The sequence below is a fragment of the Vespa mandarinia genome, chromosome 9 (genome assembly GCF_050613455.1).
Source record: "Vespa mandarinia isolate Hongniang chromosome 9, ASM5061345v1, whole genome shotgun sequence".
In the NCBI taxonomy this organism is placed as follows: domain Eukaryota; kingdom Metazoa; phylum Arthropoda; class Insecta; order Hymenoptera; family Vespidae; genus Vespa; species Vespa mandarinia.
In genome coordinates, this window is record NC_140818.1 from 4,709,773 (window position 1) to 4,726,362 (window position 16,590).

Consider the following 16,590-nt stretch of genomic DNA (forward strand, 5'->3'; position numbering starts at 1 on the left):
TGAATAATTCCGCAGATTGCCGATATCGAATTTACCTCTTTCTCTTTCTCTTTCTCTCTCTCTTTCTCTCTTTATACAGGATGTTTCATCATAGGTATCATAATTTGATATCTCGTAATATATTTATGAAATTTAAGTGCTCGTTACTTTTCATGTTATGTAAATAAAGTAAAAAAAAAAAAAAATAACAATTGACATCATGATCAAATGACAATGACACTATTATTGTACTGGCTAAAATTGCAATCAATTTGTATACAAACACGAGACAAATAAGTAGAAATAATGAAATTAGACAGCAGTATCTGTTTCGTCGATTTTAATGAAGCATAACTTTAATGGCTATCGAGTATTCTGTCGAGAATTATGAATGATAGATGTTATTCAATGTGTCAAGCTTTGCAATTGAATGTAATAAAAATTAACTCATAACAATTTTTTGGAAACAATTTTTTCCTCAGACGAATTTACACTTTACAATACTGGTACCACGAATTCTCATAAAATAAATTACTTTTGTTAATCTTAAATGGTTGATTCTAAATAGATGTAAAGCATATCGTTTTGACAATATATTTTATTGAAATTGTTATTGGATTATTGACATTGTTATTGGATTGAGAAGCAATTTCTTATTGCAAAGAATTCAAATTGTTATAAATTTTGATAGAAGTGAAATTTTTAGAAACATTTAAATCAAAACTAGTTTAATTTAATAAGGATTAATTTAATATTTAATAAGTAAAAATACATACCGTTTAAAAAAATCGAAGTTACCACTTGAGATAGAGAAAGGCTTTGTTTACCTATCATAAAAGCTTTTCTTTATAAGATTGACGTTTAAAGAAGAAAAAAAAAAAAAAAAAAAAAGAAGAAAAAAAGGAAAAAGAAATGAAAAAAAAGGACATTGTGATATCGTTAATAAGAATTAACAATGCGTACGATGAAACGCCCTGTACATAGAGAAGACATTTGAATATCTTAACGCTACTCGGAGAAAGGAAATTCATGAATATATTTTCACGAGGACGGAATTTAAAGGCGGAAATAATACTTTTCTTCGCCACGATGAGGATCAATATTAACTGGAGGTTAAGGGCAGGATAGCTACGTCGGTACACGTTCCTTCGTTGCTGTAAACTCAAGATAAAAAACTTACCGATCGATTTTATTAGAAAGCCACGCTATCGGATTTAATTTTTGTAGTTCGATACGTTAGTTCCGATTAAATGTACGACTAATGGCATTACTTGAAATTTTTTTCTTTTCTTTTTTTTTTTTTTTTTTTTCCATAGACGCAGTACCATTCGAATGTAGATATGTAAAATTATTTCTTTGGAATTTGAAAAGTTCATCACTTATTCCGATAGTGAACTCGAACGAACGAGAGAGAGAGAGAGAGAAAGAGAGAGAAAGAGGAAGAGATAGTGAGAGAAAAAGAGAGAAAAAGAGGTGAGAGAGAGAGAGAACGAAATACCTTAGATACTCGTAGAAATCCTATGAGAAAGCTCCAATGCGAAAATACGAGAAGTTATCAAGTGATCTCGACATCGTTCAAGCGAGAATCATATCCTTCTCAGCCTTCCGAGCTCCTGGTAAAGATTTGATTCCGCAGAATGGAAAAGTGCTACAATCTCGTCAGCAAAATGTTTCAAAAATATGTTCTTTTCTGAACAGACTGAGCGGACGACGTTAAAAGCCATCCATGGGTCTTTCAAGAAAGGAAATTTCTATCTTCTTATCTCTCGATCGTTTTTATGTTAATGACAAAATTCTCATGTTTAAACATCAAACGAGATTAATGTGTTCGATATGTTATCTTTCATCAGATAAAAAGTATCTTCGAATTCGTAACTTTTTATAATTTTCTCTATTTCTCTTTCTTTTTCCTTCTCTCTGGTAAAAGAGTAGCCTTGGCTTCGTTTCGCCATGAAATTATCCCGTTGTGTTTAGGTATGTATACGTAATTTCGTGTAATAACGGGAAACAGCTGTTTTACATGAGGACGTGCTACATGATTTGCTGCAAGGACATAATTCAAGCTGGCCAGCAATTTCCCTTACATCGTGGCATCAACTATTCTAAATACTCGGAGTTTGATCGACGATAAAAATCTCGTAACTTTTGAATGAAATTTTTTCCTCATTATATTTTCGATTTCAAACATTGCTTACAGATCAATATCGCCGACTTACTACGTTTAGGAAGATTATCTATATTTTATAATGTGCGATTCGTGGAATATAAAGTACATTATTTTAGAAAACTATTATTATATATTAATCTTCCAAAGTTAGAAATGATGATTCAGCTTACCACAGAATGATATCGATTTACACGGAGATAAAGTGTTTGTAATTTCCAATGAATTGCGAAAATTCTAAAAGTTCAAAAGTTACGTCATTCCTATCTTTTCTTCGCGACGAGCACAGTAGTTAATATCGTTAAAAATTCCATCAACCACGATCCCTTTTTCAAAGGAGCGACGTTGTTAGAACATTTAATAAAATCTTACATTTCCTTTCCATATCAATGAGTCAACTTTGTGAAATTTATTCTCACATCTTATCGAAAAATTTTACAAGTTAACGATTAAATCATGATGAGACAAAGAACTATCTGATCGACAATGAATTTTTCAAAAAAAAAAAAAAAAAAAAAAAAAAAAAAAAAAAAAAAAAAAAAAAAGAAATAAGATAGGATCGATCATATTCTGGATTATGTTTTGCAATTGTTGAATATACTTTTTCTATTTGTTAATACACATATCTATTCTTATTTTTACGTATCGTACAACGTACGTTAATCAAGATAAATGAACGAATTGAAAAGCAACAACCAACATTACATATTTGTTTAAAAAGATTTTATATATCATCATTGAATTTGTTCAATCGAACAATTCTGTAATATTTTTTTCATATCAGTGAAGCCAAGGGGAACTATTTGGATGTTAGGGTGTATTTAAATGAGATATATATTTCTCTATATATTTGAGTTCAAGAAAAGGAAATGAAGGGATTAAAAATGAAAAACTTTATTATGATTTTAGGATCGTGAGTTCGTGGAAATGGAGGTGCCCTATAATGGTGCCCCAAAGAGGCCAGGTTCGCCGTCACCATTGACGTCACCTGCCCATAGCACTGCCTCGAGAGGCGGCCTCCTGCAGTCCTGTTGCGGTCGCTGCTACCCTCAGCGTTACCAGGTACGCGGTCGGCGTATACTCGCCTCAACGACCTCGATAAGCGAGGGTCCACCCTCATCTTCCTCCCACTCTCACCAATCGCAGACGACTTGCCAGAATCCGCAGGCTAGCCAGTTAGTAGATCCTACTACTGTGCCGAATGTCGCGTTCAATTTTCCAGGCGAGGACAGACGTCGTCAAGGCACGAGCACTTCGAGCCCGTACAACGAGACAAGGGTGTGAGCCGAGCTAGCTCAATGGGAGTCTACGGATACTTCTCTTTAAATGAAGCAAAAAAGAAAATAGATCCCTCATTCTAACGTATGCGTTCCCTTCCTTCTCACAAGGTACGAAATACACGAGATTATAGGCTGATCCTTGAATAATTATCATCTTTAATGTCCTCGCGAAGAATTAATAATAGAGACTTACGATCAGGATGAGACAAAAGGAAGCGGCGCAGTTTTCTTATGTTCGAGAAAAGTATTCGATCGTTTGTTCATCAATTTTCTTCCGAAATTTTAACTTTCATCGTTGGCTGTTTTTCTCTTGATAAAGGATATTATTCATTAATCCTAGATTCATTGATAATATTGAAATAATTTTAGATTTCTCATTAGGTTATTGAATTTTTTTCGAATGAGAACATATCCGTTAATTATCGTCATAGTGAGATATAAAGGCTCAACGAGATTCTAAACTCGGTGACACGAATTTTACGGATTAGTTGCAAAATCAAGTTGATGGAGAAGTTCCAACAGCACGATGATCATACTGGTGATTTGATAAACGCGCGTAAATTTACGCCATATGACGGAAACCAAGTGCGACGACAAAATTTCGTTGTCGTCGCTTTTGGGGATGCCAAAATCGAGCGTCACTATTCGGTGAATCTCTCTGTCATCTATTTCTCTCTTTCCCTCACACGCCGTTTCTATCTTTCTCTACTGCGTCGCACGTGGTCACTACATCCTTCTCTTCGATTGCGTTCTATTTTCAATGATATGACCATGGTGGTCGTTAATCGGTCGACCACGTAATACTCGATGAACGATTTTTGCTATATATAGACATATATGTGTGAATACATATGTGTACAGAAAATGAACTGGTATCGCGCATCTTTTTTTCTTTTAAATATAATTTGTTAAAATAAATTGTTTCCCGATTCATATTATTTTTGATATTTTGCTCTAATTCATGTGCATTCATTTATTTGATTTTCTATCAATATCGTACGTTTTATCTTCGTATTGAATTAAACAATGAACTATTATCGATTGATATATAATATTATTTTCTATTAGAAAATTGAGTTGTAGTTGAAATAATTTATAAATATAAATATATATGTATATATATATATATTTATATATTCAACGTAAATATTTTTAATAATACTTCATGTATTTTCATTTTATTATGATTATTATTTTCTGTTTATTATCGAACTGTTGGAATATAAAATTTGATATATTTATAATGATTTTTTGTTAGACATTTCAAATGAGATATTGAATGCGACGAAGATTCTTAAAAGGCCAAAATAAAATTTCAGCACAATACATACTCATTAACAGTAATTTTAGTTTAAATAAATTTAAAGAGACGTTTAATCTAATTAAAAAAAAAAAAAAAAAGATGGGCGATGAACAGACATCTCATTCACTATGGTTAGAACAAAATAAATGAATGAATCGTCTCATCGATTTCTCAGACTCGATTCACGATCAGCCGTTTCTCTAAGCACTGCCCTGAGAGTTCGCGTTATGAATTGATGCTCTCGAAAGAAATAATATTTTTCGCTTTTACTAGTAAAGAACATTTCCTAATCGTTACGATTTTTCTTGCTGAAATCGAAATTGTGAAAATCGTTTCATCGTTTCTCTAGCGAATTCCCTTATGAGAATAATCATCGGAGACGGATTTATCAAACTTATCGTAGATTAGTTAGATTATTCAACACTCGTATACACAAATTAATACAATATATATATTATATATATATATATATATATATATGTATATATATATATATATATGCATAAAATAAATAAAAAAAATTCTATTCATTGTTGCCACTCCTAGTTCACTGATGAAATTGGGAGTGGGATCTACTTTAGAAATTAATTATTCCACGAATTCAATTGACTTCGTACCGAATTCTAAATCAGTGTCGTAGATATTCAACATAGATTCGAATGCGAACGTACCGGATTCACGCGACGAATCTATAAAGAGGAAAACAAAAGAAGATAAAAAGAGAATGAACGAGATTGAAGTTCAGATAACTTCAATTTAATGAGTTTTTTGAATTAAAATGTTACATTTAAGCGTGATATATATATATATATATATATATATATATGAATTATATACACATATATTATCGTACGCTACTCGAATAAGATATCTATCTCCTTTTGTTCTACCGAGAAACTCTTTCTAGAAAAGAGAACTCTTTTATAGAAAGCAAAGTTTTAATTGGAAAAATAAATAAGAACGAAGCAAGGAGAAAGCAAGCTTGTAGGGACTAGCCAGTGCTAAAGTTCTTCGAAATTATGTGATAAGGAAGACAGTCGGAGCTTCTCTATGCGTGCCGAAGTTTCTCCTCCCTTCGTTAAACTTTGCCACGGAGATCCGGTACGCTTACCTTCGACAACAACGATGATGGAGTTTAATAGGTCACTCTCATGAGAGTATAGTTTCGACGTCCTTTGATTTATACCTTCGATCGCGGCGAACGTTTTCTCGTCGATTAACTCGGGTTTATCCCTATCTTTGTCTTCCCTTTGAATCTCCAAATTCGAAGTACGTATCTCTTTCTCTTTCTCTCTAACGTTTAGAGCAATCCGTTCACGTCGTCTGACGTTGCTCTTGAGAGAGTCCAATTTGGATTGCGTCTTGTAGAATGGATAAACTAATCCTTGGATACTTGATAAGATCGTTCTTGAAAGTTTGACTAAAGCATCGACTCGTAAATCGTTCTTCCTGAAGGGAAATCGATCGTTGTAAATTTGTGTTTCTTGTGTAATACAATCCTTTACGTTCTTAAATTTATTTATATTTATTTTCGTAATAAATGGAATTTTAGAGATGTTGATCTAAACTTGTCTCTTATTACTTCATAAAAATTATTCAAAAAGGAAAAAACAAATCGATCAAAGTTATATCGATTTTTCTTTGAATCCTTTGAAATCCTTGGTAGAGTATTAATTTCGGGAATATTGAACAAAAATTGATAAAATATTTTATATTTAATGATGATATTAATTATCAGATTTTAATTAATTTTTACGATATATTATTAAAAAGAATATATTATATTTAACGATGATATTAATTATCAGATATTAATTAATTTTTATGATCTATTATTAAAAAGATCTATAATAATATTGATATATACAAGGGATTCAAATTATTACACGTGAAATGATTTAATTTAGGACTAATAATAAAGATCGTTTGAATCGTATAGTGATTGATCTTTCGAATTGGTTCGATCGAATCTTTGTTGAAGCGTCAAATGTTTACCGAAGGAAAATAAAAAAAAAAGCTACGATAGCGCTCGGTTTAGACACGTGTCGGTTGGAATGTTTGGCGATTCGATGTATGTATATCGACTCGTAAATCAGCCTCCGTTAACGAGGGAAAATGAGAAGTGATAAATGATTTAGTCGCTCGACAGATCGAGGACAAGACCCCATCGAAACTCCTTAATCGTGCCTTCTCTCGTATCTCCATTTTTATGGAAGCCAGTTTTTAATAGTTCATCATTCTCTCTCTCTCTCTCTCTCTCTCTTTCTCTCTTTAATCTTTCTTTGAATCCTCGTTCGCGTTAATTGCTGATTAACATGCGAACCAACTCGGTAATGTGTCTTAAACACGCATTACTGCACGAAATTTATCTTCAAATTTTCCTCTGAAATTTCTGTTAAAGATGAGAACGGTGAAGTATTAGATATTTGTATGTACGAATAAAGTCATTAAACTAACTCGTAATAATTACACGGTATTTATAGAGTACTTTTCTTCGAAGAATTTATCTCATTGAGAAAATGAGAGTAATTTTTTCAATTTATTTATATTAGGTTGAAAGAAAAATGTCGAAAGTGAAAATAGTACATCGATTTAAAAATCCATTTATTTCGCATAACTATGTGCCATGTCACAATTCATCGTAATCGTCGACTTCGTTGTTTTTTTCTTTTTCCATTTTCGTTTTCCTTCTTTTTATTTCACTTTTTGCGTTACGCGTTTGGTCGATGAAAGGAAGGTAACGTGGCGTCGAATGGATTGGAATGGTTTTTTCATACGTTGAATCGATCGAATCGTTTGGATGAATCCGTAATAATGTCTATCATCGTTGCCGGCGGCAACTTTTTTCTCGTTGGTTTTTACGAGTCGATGCTCAAACATATACATAGATAACGTACATACATAAACATGAGATACGACATCTTCTAAGCATACCGATGACAGGATTTATCGCACCAAGTTCTTCTAACGCATCCGAAAGTCGCTATGAATTTTTTCTCGACTATACTCGAACTAGTCGACTTTGTTCAACGATTTTCTCTCTCTTCTCTCTCTCTCTCTCTCTCTCTCTTTCTCTTTTGATCACCGGGCGAATCGTTCCTATTCCACAGGACGAAAGTTTCCCTGTATTCGAGCTCGATGCTCATCGGCCCAGTCCTAAGTCTTCCAATTTAGGTAACTTAGTCTTCACTCCGGAATCCTATTCGAGCTCGTACCTATCACCCTTTTCTCGTATGTACATCTAATGACAAGTATCATTAGTCTCTTAACATACAAGTACATACATAACATACACATATCTTAAATTATTAAATTATATATTACTCGATCGACGTAAGATACGACGAAAAAAAAAAAAAAAAGAAAAAAAAAAGAAAAAAAAAATATATGCAGAAAGTATAGAAAGATAAGAGGAACTAAAAAAAAAAAAAAAAAAAAAGAAAGAAGAGCTCGCGCCTGACAAATAAGACGGATTGTCTGTCCCCCCCGTGAAGTATTTAACGAAAAGAAAAAGTAAAAAAAAAAAAAAACAAAGAAAAGAAAAAAGGAACAAAAAAACAAAGAAAGAATCGAGGAAAAGAGGAAAAGAAAACAAAAAAAAAAGAAAAAAAAATAAAAGAGAGGCGTCATTTTACATATCGTCTATTACACTTGACGTCTCTCCCGGCACGTTCCTCTGATCGGTAAAGAGAAAAAAGAAAGACCAAAAAGAAACGTGTGTGAGATAGAAGACGAAAGAAAAATGCACGGAGAAAGAAAAGATAGATAAAAAGGAAAAAAAAAAAAGAAAACAGAAGACAAAAAAAATAGATATATATATATATATATATATATAAATGGAAAAGGAAAGCACGCAATCGATATTATTCTAAACATGGAAGAATTCCAGGAAAAAGACTTATCTTTTTTTCTACATGATAATCACTCGTCATTTATATTTTTTTTTTTTTTTTTAGCTTCGTTTCTCTCCTTTCACGTTCGCTTAGGCATTTGAATTATAAATGCCGTTCTTGAATGAGCGCACGTAAGAAAGAAGAAAATGACGAGCGCGAATTTCACGTGAAGAAGAAGAAGCGAAGTTTTAACCTTCATGTTTCGATATTACGTGCATTTTTTTACGATTGAAGGTTGACCAAGGTGCGAGCTTATGGCCCTAATGATAGATGTTTAAGGAAATCTTATTTTTTCTTAGGTAAAATCCTAATCGAAACGACGAAACAAGAAAGGCCGTTTTGAATTATAATGATTAAATAATAATTAATATTAATAACGATAATAACAATAATAATAATAATAATAATAATAATAATAATAATAATAATAATAATAATAACAATAATAATAATAACATTAATAAAATAATTAATAATAAATAGTAATAGAGATAGGGATAGTCACGAAAAGAAAAAAAACACAGTCAGAGTGTTCACGAACGTTCGTTTTACGCAACGATATGTACATAAAAATCGTGATTACGGTATATATATATATATCGACTTCCGGTATTTGTAAGAATATTTTATTTCATTTTTTTTTATCGTTTTTTTATTTTTTTTTCTTTTTTTTTTTTTTTTTATTCCTTTCTATACTTTTTTTCAGGCGGTCGCGATTTCGCTCGATCGATTCTTCAGGATTGGTTGGAGCCGAATGAGTTTTTTTTTTCACGAAAAGAAAAAAAAAAGAAATTAACTTAGGAACGCGAAGATTAATGAATTCTCCTTCAGTCCGGTTAAATTTTGCATTCACTTAGCTCTAATATTTTAGATTGATGTTTGATAATAGAGATTAGATAAATCCAGTATGTCTCGACGAGAAGTATTTTCTTTTTTTTTTTTTTCTTTTTTTATTTTTTTAAGCTTGCTCGTCACATCGACATAAGCCTGTTAAAAAAAAAAAAAAAAAAAAAAAAGAAAAAAAAAAAATAAAAGAAGAAAAAGAAACAGGAAAGAGAACAAAATTAATACCGCTTTATTATATATCATTTATTAATCAATATTGATTTTTTATTAATTTTTTTAATAAATGAAAACGATCCAATGACAATTTGTTGTCCTGAAGAATAATAATTAATTACTCGACGTCGGCCAGTCTCGAAGTATATTCGATTTTTGTTTTCTCAAGAGAACGATAACGTGCACTTTTTTTTGTACTTCCTAAGGAGTCACTAATAAACAAATATTTTTTGTGATATATTTGATGTTATCGCGAATAAAATCGCGACCGTAATTTTTCTTCTTTTTCTTGTCTTTTTTTTTTTTTTTTTTTTTTTTTTTTCTTCATTTTAGATATCTTACTTGACACATTCCTGCTACATATAAGTACGCTATTGTAACTTCTCTTTCTTAACGCGCGGCCTAAACCGTAGATATGTTATCAAAGATGACAAAAGAATATACATATATAAATATAATGAGAAAGAAGCAAAGAGAGAAAAAAAAAAGGAGAAAAAAAAGAAAAGATAAAAAAGAAAAAGTGAAAATGCATTCTGATTCGCTCGGGTTATCATTTTTTGCAAGACAAGATAATACGAGAAAATATCACTTTCGCTTATTCAAGCTCTTATAAAATAATTAACGTATCTCAATGTAAAGATAAACCAACAGAGAAAAAAAAAAAAAGAAAACACACATACACAAAGATCTTTTTAATCTCCGACGAGGTATTGTTTTTAATGTGCGTGCATTTATAAGATTTTCACTTGCTCTTCATTCCGATTCTAAATGATATACATAAATATATTCGAATATAAGAGGGAAATAACGCTTGAACAAATAAAGAACGAATTCTTACACAATTTTACGATTTGATGATGAGCTTGAAAAATAAGAATTTAAAGGAGGTCTTTATTGATTTTCCTTCGCCCGCGAAACATAAGGTCTTCGGAGTCGAGAAAGAAAGAAAAAATTTACAAATGAAATTGATCCTCTTATAATATCTTTATAAAAATGGATAATTTATGAAATTTATCTGAAACGTTAAATCGGCCATTATGATGCTTTTTAATCTCGGACATTGTTTTTTAAACTCTTAATAAGTCTCAATTACGTTTATAGAAGAAATAAAAATGAAAGAAAATATTATAAATATTCTTGATGTTTCGAATGACGTATCGTATAATGCGACGTGATACCAGATCATTAGCAGAATTTAGCTGAACCATTTTAGAGGAACCCATCGAAGTAATATCATCTTCTATGCTTTCTTGCGTTGACAGAAATAGCACTCGCGCGTTCATACGGACAACATGATTTGTATATATGCCAATGTGATCGCCAAAGAGTCATGGACATGTATATAACCGATGTATGGTCATCCTTGCACAGATATCGACTAGCAGAACGTTCTATAGTAACACGTTTTGCCTTGACCTTAGGGATACCAACGGCCTTTACATTTGCCTTACGTATGTGGCATAGCTTATATTTACGAAACGCAAACTCGAACTAACAGCGTGTCTTTTTTTAAAGAAGACAGTCCTGTCTTTGGTGAACGCGTAACTGCTTAATTTTGTATGTTTTCTTTTTTTATTTAAAGAACTTATCGGGACCTTTTTCTTTCTAACTTAATATTTCATTCCGACGGTAAAATAATCAATTATTCCGAACGTTTCGTTTGTTTGTTTGTTCGTTTGTTTTTTCCATTTGTTTTTTTTGTTTTGTTTTTTTTTCTCAAATATTCACAGGAAGGAAAAAAATAGGAAACGTCTTTACGTTTATGCGTACGTATCTCGAACGGTATCACCGTAAACGTCGACAATGTGTCGTGGCTGTGCTCGCGTACACGCCGATTGATGCATACACGTGCGATTTAGGTTACACATCGTGAATGGTGAGTCCCAGCTGCACGCTATGCATTATTATCGATCGAACGTTACGCTTTACACGTGACTACGAAGAGGCGATATTCTATGTATGTACATACACATGTACTACGTGTATCTTTACAATGATTTATGTATTATATATCAAACTTCGGGAACAGATTTGAGTGGACTTTGTATATGAATGATTCAAACAGCGTTCCATATCGATTTTAATATTTTCTTTTAATAATATATCTTAACGTAGTTTATCTTTGTCCGATTTAATCCTATTTTTACTTATCCAAAGTTTTACGACAAATTCGTATTAATATTAACTAAGGCATTCTCGTAAATCTTTATAGTTTGTTAATTGTTAAAGGAAGGGGAAAACAACGTTATGAGATTTGATATTGTTTAGAACAAATACGAGAATCCAACAGTGCGCAAATCTGCTCGGAGAAGATCCTTTCTTTATGACAAAACTCGTGAGTAATTCTGTCCCTCATTTCATCACCATACCAGCCGTTTGCTCGGAAGCAGGTCATCCAGAGATTTACTCGAAACTAGTGTAATAAGGGAAAGAGCTGTTCGTGATTAGAGCACAGTGAACAAGTGTGTGTGTGTGTGTGTATGTGAGAGAGAGAGAGAGAGAGAGAAAGAGAAAGAAAGAGAAAGGAAAAGACAAAGCGTCTGTATGAGGTTTGACCTGTAAGATTTGAAATGGCAAGAACAAAACATTTTTTCTTTTTTTTCAATAAAAGGAACAGCGAAAAGAAAAGAGAAACATTCTTCGTCGTTTTAGCGATTAATCGTTTCATGTTACGTTAAGTCTTTTTAAACTTTTCTTCGACTCTTTCCGGTGAATTTAATTTACTTCTTTTTAAAGGAGAATTTCATTCGAAAACGTTGGTACTTAAAAGAGACAGAAGTTTTCCTTTTGATTATAATTATTGATTCGAAAGTTTCCTGCACTTCAATGTTGCTAATCGATATTACTTCCTTGTCGCACGGAAATTAATTAAAGGAGTAATGTACTACAGAATTAGATATTACCTATTATAATTAGACGTGGTTTTGGTTTACCTCCTTAGTTTACTTTAACAATCGTTATTGCTCTCTCTCTCTCTCTCTCTCTCTCTCTCTCTCTCTCTCTCTCTTTCTCTCATTTTTCTAAATTTTGCTATCTTTGACTTTCTCTTTTGATTTTCTTTTTTCGATGATGATAAAAATAATATAAAATTAATCGTCACAAAAGGATCTTTCTATACTGTGATACAAAAAAAATATTTAATCGATATGTTATCGAAGAAATTCATATATTCATTCCTATAGGAAAACACTTTCAGCACTTTAATTTCTTGTCTTTATTTTTGCTCTCGAACATATATATATTATACATATGAAAGAGTTGGTAAGACCTTGGTTTTGAAATACTGAAACTTTCATTGGGATATTCTTGAGTGTGTCCTCGAGTTGAATTTTCGACAGGTTAAATCATAGCACTTGGATAAAAACATTGAAATACGAGAGTATATATATCTTCGAGTAAGGTATCTTACTTTTTCGTCTTGTCCACCATGACGTCATCGTAAAAAAGGAAGAAAAAGGGAAAAGAAAAATGCATCCGGTTCACGTTCGTAGAGACGATGCACGATGAAGAAAGAGATGACAAAAGGGACGAACGACGAAGTCGTTTGTCTTCTTTTCTCGCTGCAACTCTCGCGAAAATACGTTGAAATATATGAGAGCCTATACGTTTTCATGGTTTTCCTGGCGACTCTTGGGAGCGATGTCGAGAAATCGTTCTTCTTCTTTCTCTGTCTCTTTTCTAGCCTCTGTTTTCTCTGACTGCACCTATGTACTTCTTTTTGATCTCGTCTTAGACGCGAAAGTAATGTGCCGTGAATTGGAAAAATAAAAAAGAAAAAAAACGAAGGGTGAGAAAAAGAAAAGAAAAGTGCGGGGGGAGAGAGAGAGAGAGAGAGGGAAAACACATAATGACTGAGCCACTAGCTACCGTCACTTTTCCGCCTTTTCTTTTTTTACTCTCCAAGGAGCTAACATGTTACGGTATTCAAATAAAATCATACTTTCTTTCTTTTTTTTTTTTTTTTTTTCACGTTTCTTCGATAGACGTCAGTTTAACGCATAAATATTTTCTTTAATCCTGATATATATGAATATGCATTCCATCCGAGTTACAAAGAATTATCGAGAATTAAACTCTTCTCGATTTTCTTATTTCTTTGTTTCAATGCATCTACTTAGAAATAAATTTTATTTAAATTATTATGCATAATATGACAAAGAGAACGTCATGCGAACTTTTACGATATTTTACTTGAATAAGAGTAGTAAGTGTTTATATTATATTTTGTGAACTATTTTCTTTGATAAAAAAATTTTAAGCGATCCTTAAAATATTTGAAACTTTATTTATAAATATAAGGATTATAAAAATATAATTTTATTCCTATTTTGAAAATGAATAAGAAATGTTTTCCTTTTTTATCATTATTATGCGGGAAAACTCTTGAACATTTCATGAATCTCGGGAAAGGCCAAAAAAAAAAAAGAAAGTATCAATAATGAAAATATTTCTTCTTTAATCGTTGAACACAATTATTGTCGAAAATGAAAAATTCTTATGAAATTGCAACGTTAAATGGGCCACCTTGTATTTTAAACGAACTCAATCTAAAAATAAAAGGTCACACTTCTCGCAGAACCTTCGACGGTTATTCTAAAAAGGATTTCAAATTGGAACACACGACATATTTGACTTATTCGATTCCATTATTGGGTCGTAGAGATAGCGAAAAAAAAGTTCTTTTAAAGGTAAAAGCCGAGAGACGTATGGCGCACCTGAACGTCTAAGAAATTTGCTTTTCAAAGCATTCAAATAAATTCTTACTTTACCTCCAGCTCGGCGGGCCGCATAAACGCGCTCTATCACGGCACAGCACTTTGATCGGGTTCGCCCTTTTTCCTTTCCTTCATTTCAAAAACTCTAGTTGATCCTCTGTATAGAGACATGAAGAAAAGAGGTTCACTGTATAGGATGAGAGAGAGAGAGAGAGAGAGAGAGAGAGAGAGAGAGAGAGAGAGAGAGAAAGAGATAAAGAGATAAAGAGAGAAAGAGAGAAAAAAAGAAAGCGAGAGAGAAAGAGGAGAACGGGCAAAGTAGGGAAACGGAGAGAAAGAGAGATAGGAATAGAAAAGGGTGAAAGAGACGTGTGAGCACATTGAGAGGGTAAATGAGAGGAGAGGAGAGAGAGAGAGCAAGAGAGAGAGAGGAGGAGAGAGGATAAGAGTGATTCGGTAACTCAGGTATTCATTAAGCTTCGCTTTGCGCTCGCTTCTCTCTAATCCATTGACTATCAAACCTTTTTCCCTTCCACGTGGACACAGATTCGTTAAAACGAATACTCGATATGTTATTCGTATTAGTTTCTATTATGTTTGCTCGTTTTCCATACGTTACTCTGTATGAGCAATCACGAAGGTGCAAAATTTCTCCGATTAAAATCGGGTCGCAGGTGCATCGACTCGTAGAGAGAGGGTGAAAAGCGTACCGATGAAAACGACGTCTATGTCTTATAGCAAACGACTATTTCTCTTCTTTCTCTCTCTCTCTCTCTCTCTCTCTCTCTCTCTGTCTCTCTCTCCCTGTCTCTCTCTGTCTCTCTCTGTCTCTCTCTCTGTCTCTCTCTTTCTCTCTCTCTCTTCCTATCGTTGACGCAGCACTCTGCATCCTCTCTAGTTAGCAAAGGCGGTATGCTTTCAAAGAACTGGATCACAGGGGTGGCAATTAAATTATCGCGAAGAGCTTTGTGTGTCAGAACTGCCAAGGCAAGACCTCAATAAATCTCGCAGTTCGACCGGGCATTAATTATTCTCTCTCAAACTTTCAACAATGAAAGCATTTAAGATCGAATAAATGTTTCCATTGGGTAGGGTCGATCGAAACGAAATTGTTGAGGACATTATAAGACGTTTCATTGATTGTTTTAACTGTCTTAAATGAAATCGTTGAAATCATTGAAATCGTGAAAACCAAAAAAAAAAAAAATGAACGAAAATCGAACTATAAGTATTTTCTGAAATAACAAAAGTAACAATTGTGACCAAGATTTTGCTTTAACGAGTTTTCTTTGTCCCACTTTTTCGGATGACGAATGAAAATCGTGCAAAGTGAAAATATTTATTTGCATCATTCACAAAGTACTATAAACGCTAAAACGAATAGTCAAGAATTTTGTCTAATATTTAGCATCTATTTCGTGTATCGATATCGAATTATTTTAATAAAGCAGAAAAATATTTTATATTAAATCGTATCATGGATGGATTACTATATCAGTGTATCACTGAATCATTGATCATTTGTAATAAGATCGTCAGATTTTCAACATTTCTATTGTGGATAATACTTTCTTCAATTAGATTCCTTATATCTAATTAAATTAGAAACAGGGAATTAATTTTCGAGAAAGATAATGAATTTTCTGTATTAAAAATTTTGAAATGAATTTTGTATATACAATTTATTTAAAATTAACGATTATCCTTGATGTGTATCATTATAATGTTCATAATTATTATTACCTGTTGTTTTATAAAAATTTAATATAAATAATGTAAAAGTTTGTATCGCCTCTTCGTAACACGCATAAATCGTAAAAATGAATATTTTAACATTGAGTTAAAGCGTTCTTATGGTTTATTTTATTGACCAATTTTTAATTAACCGATCGATAATGTAGAAAGCACAGCTGCGAGCATTACGATTGTTGTCATCATCGTCTCCATAGCCATTGGCTATAACTAAACTTTGATAATGTTATTTTTCAATGTCATTTCACAAAATTTTCGTGAAACTCATACATGAAAGCTATGGCTTCGATCTTTAAAACAAATATTTTTACTATTTCTACTTTTGAATATCAAATTACATTCGGATACATGCATACGTATGTATATAGATATCTATATTTTATTTGACGTTGTCAAAATAACTTGTCCTGAATATCGATATGTGGAATTTTCACTTGAAAAATTC

General features: G+C 32.3%; 1 protein-coding gene across 10 annotated transcripts in view; it reads left to right on the forward strand.

The window, feature by feature from the left end:
* Nucleotides 1–16,590, forward strand: part of Shal (potassium voltage-gated channel protein Shal) — a 105,332-nt gene that overhangs the window by 58,006 nt on the left and 30,736 nt on the right. For 9 of the 10 annotated variants that reach the window (XM_035869950.2, XM_035869951.2, XM_085659493.1 and 6 more), the window contains exon 4: nt 3,053–3,205. In XM_035869950.2, the coding sequence (XP_035725843.1) occupies nt 3,053–3,205 (153 nt within the window). Of the gene's footprint in view, nt 1–3,052; nt 3,206–3,365; nt 3,532–16,590 lie in introns of all 10 variants that reach the window. The other variant, XM_085659495.1, reaches the window with a different exon arrangement.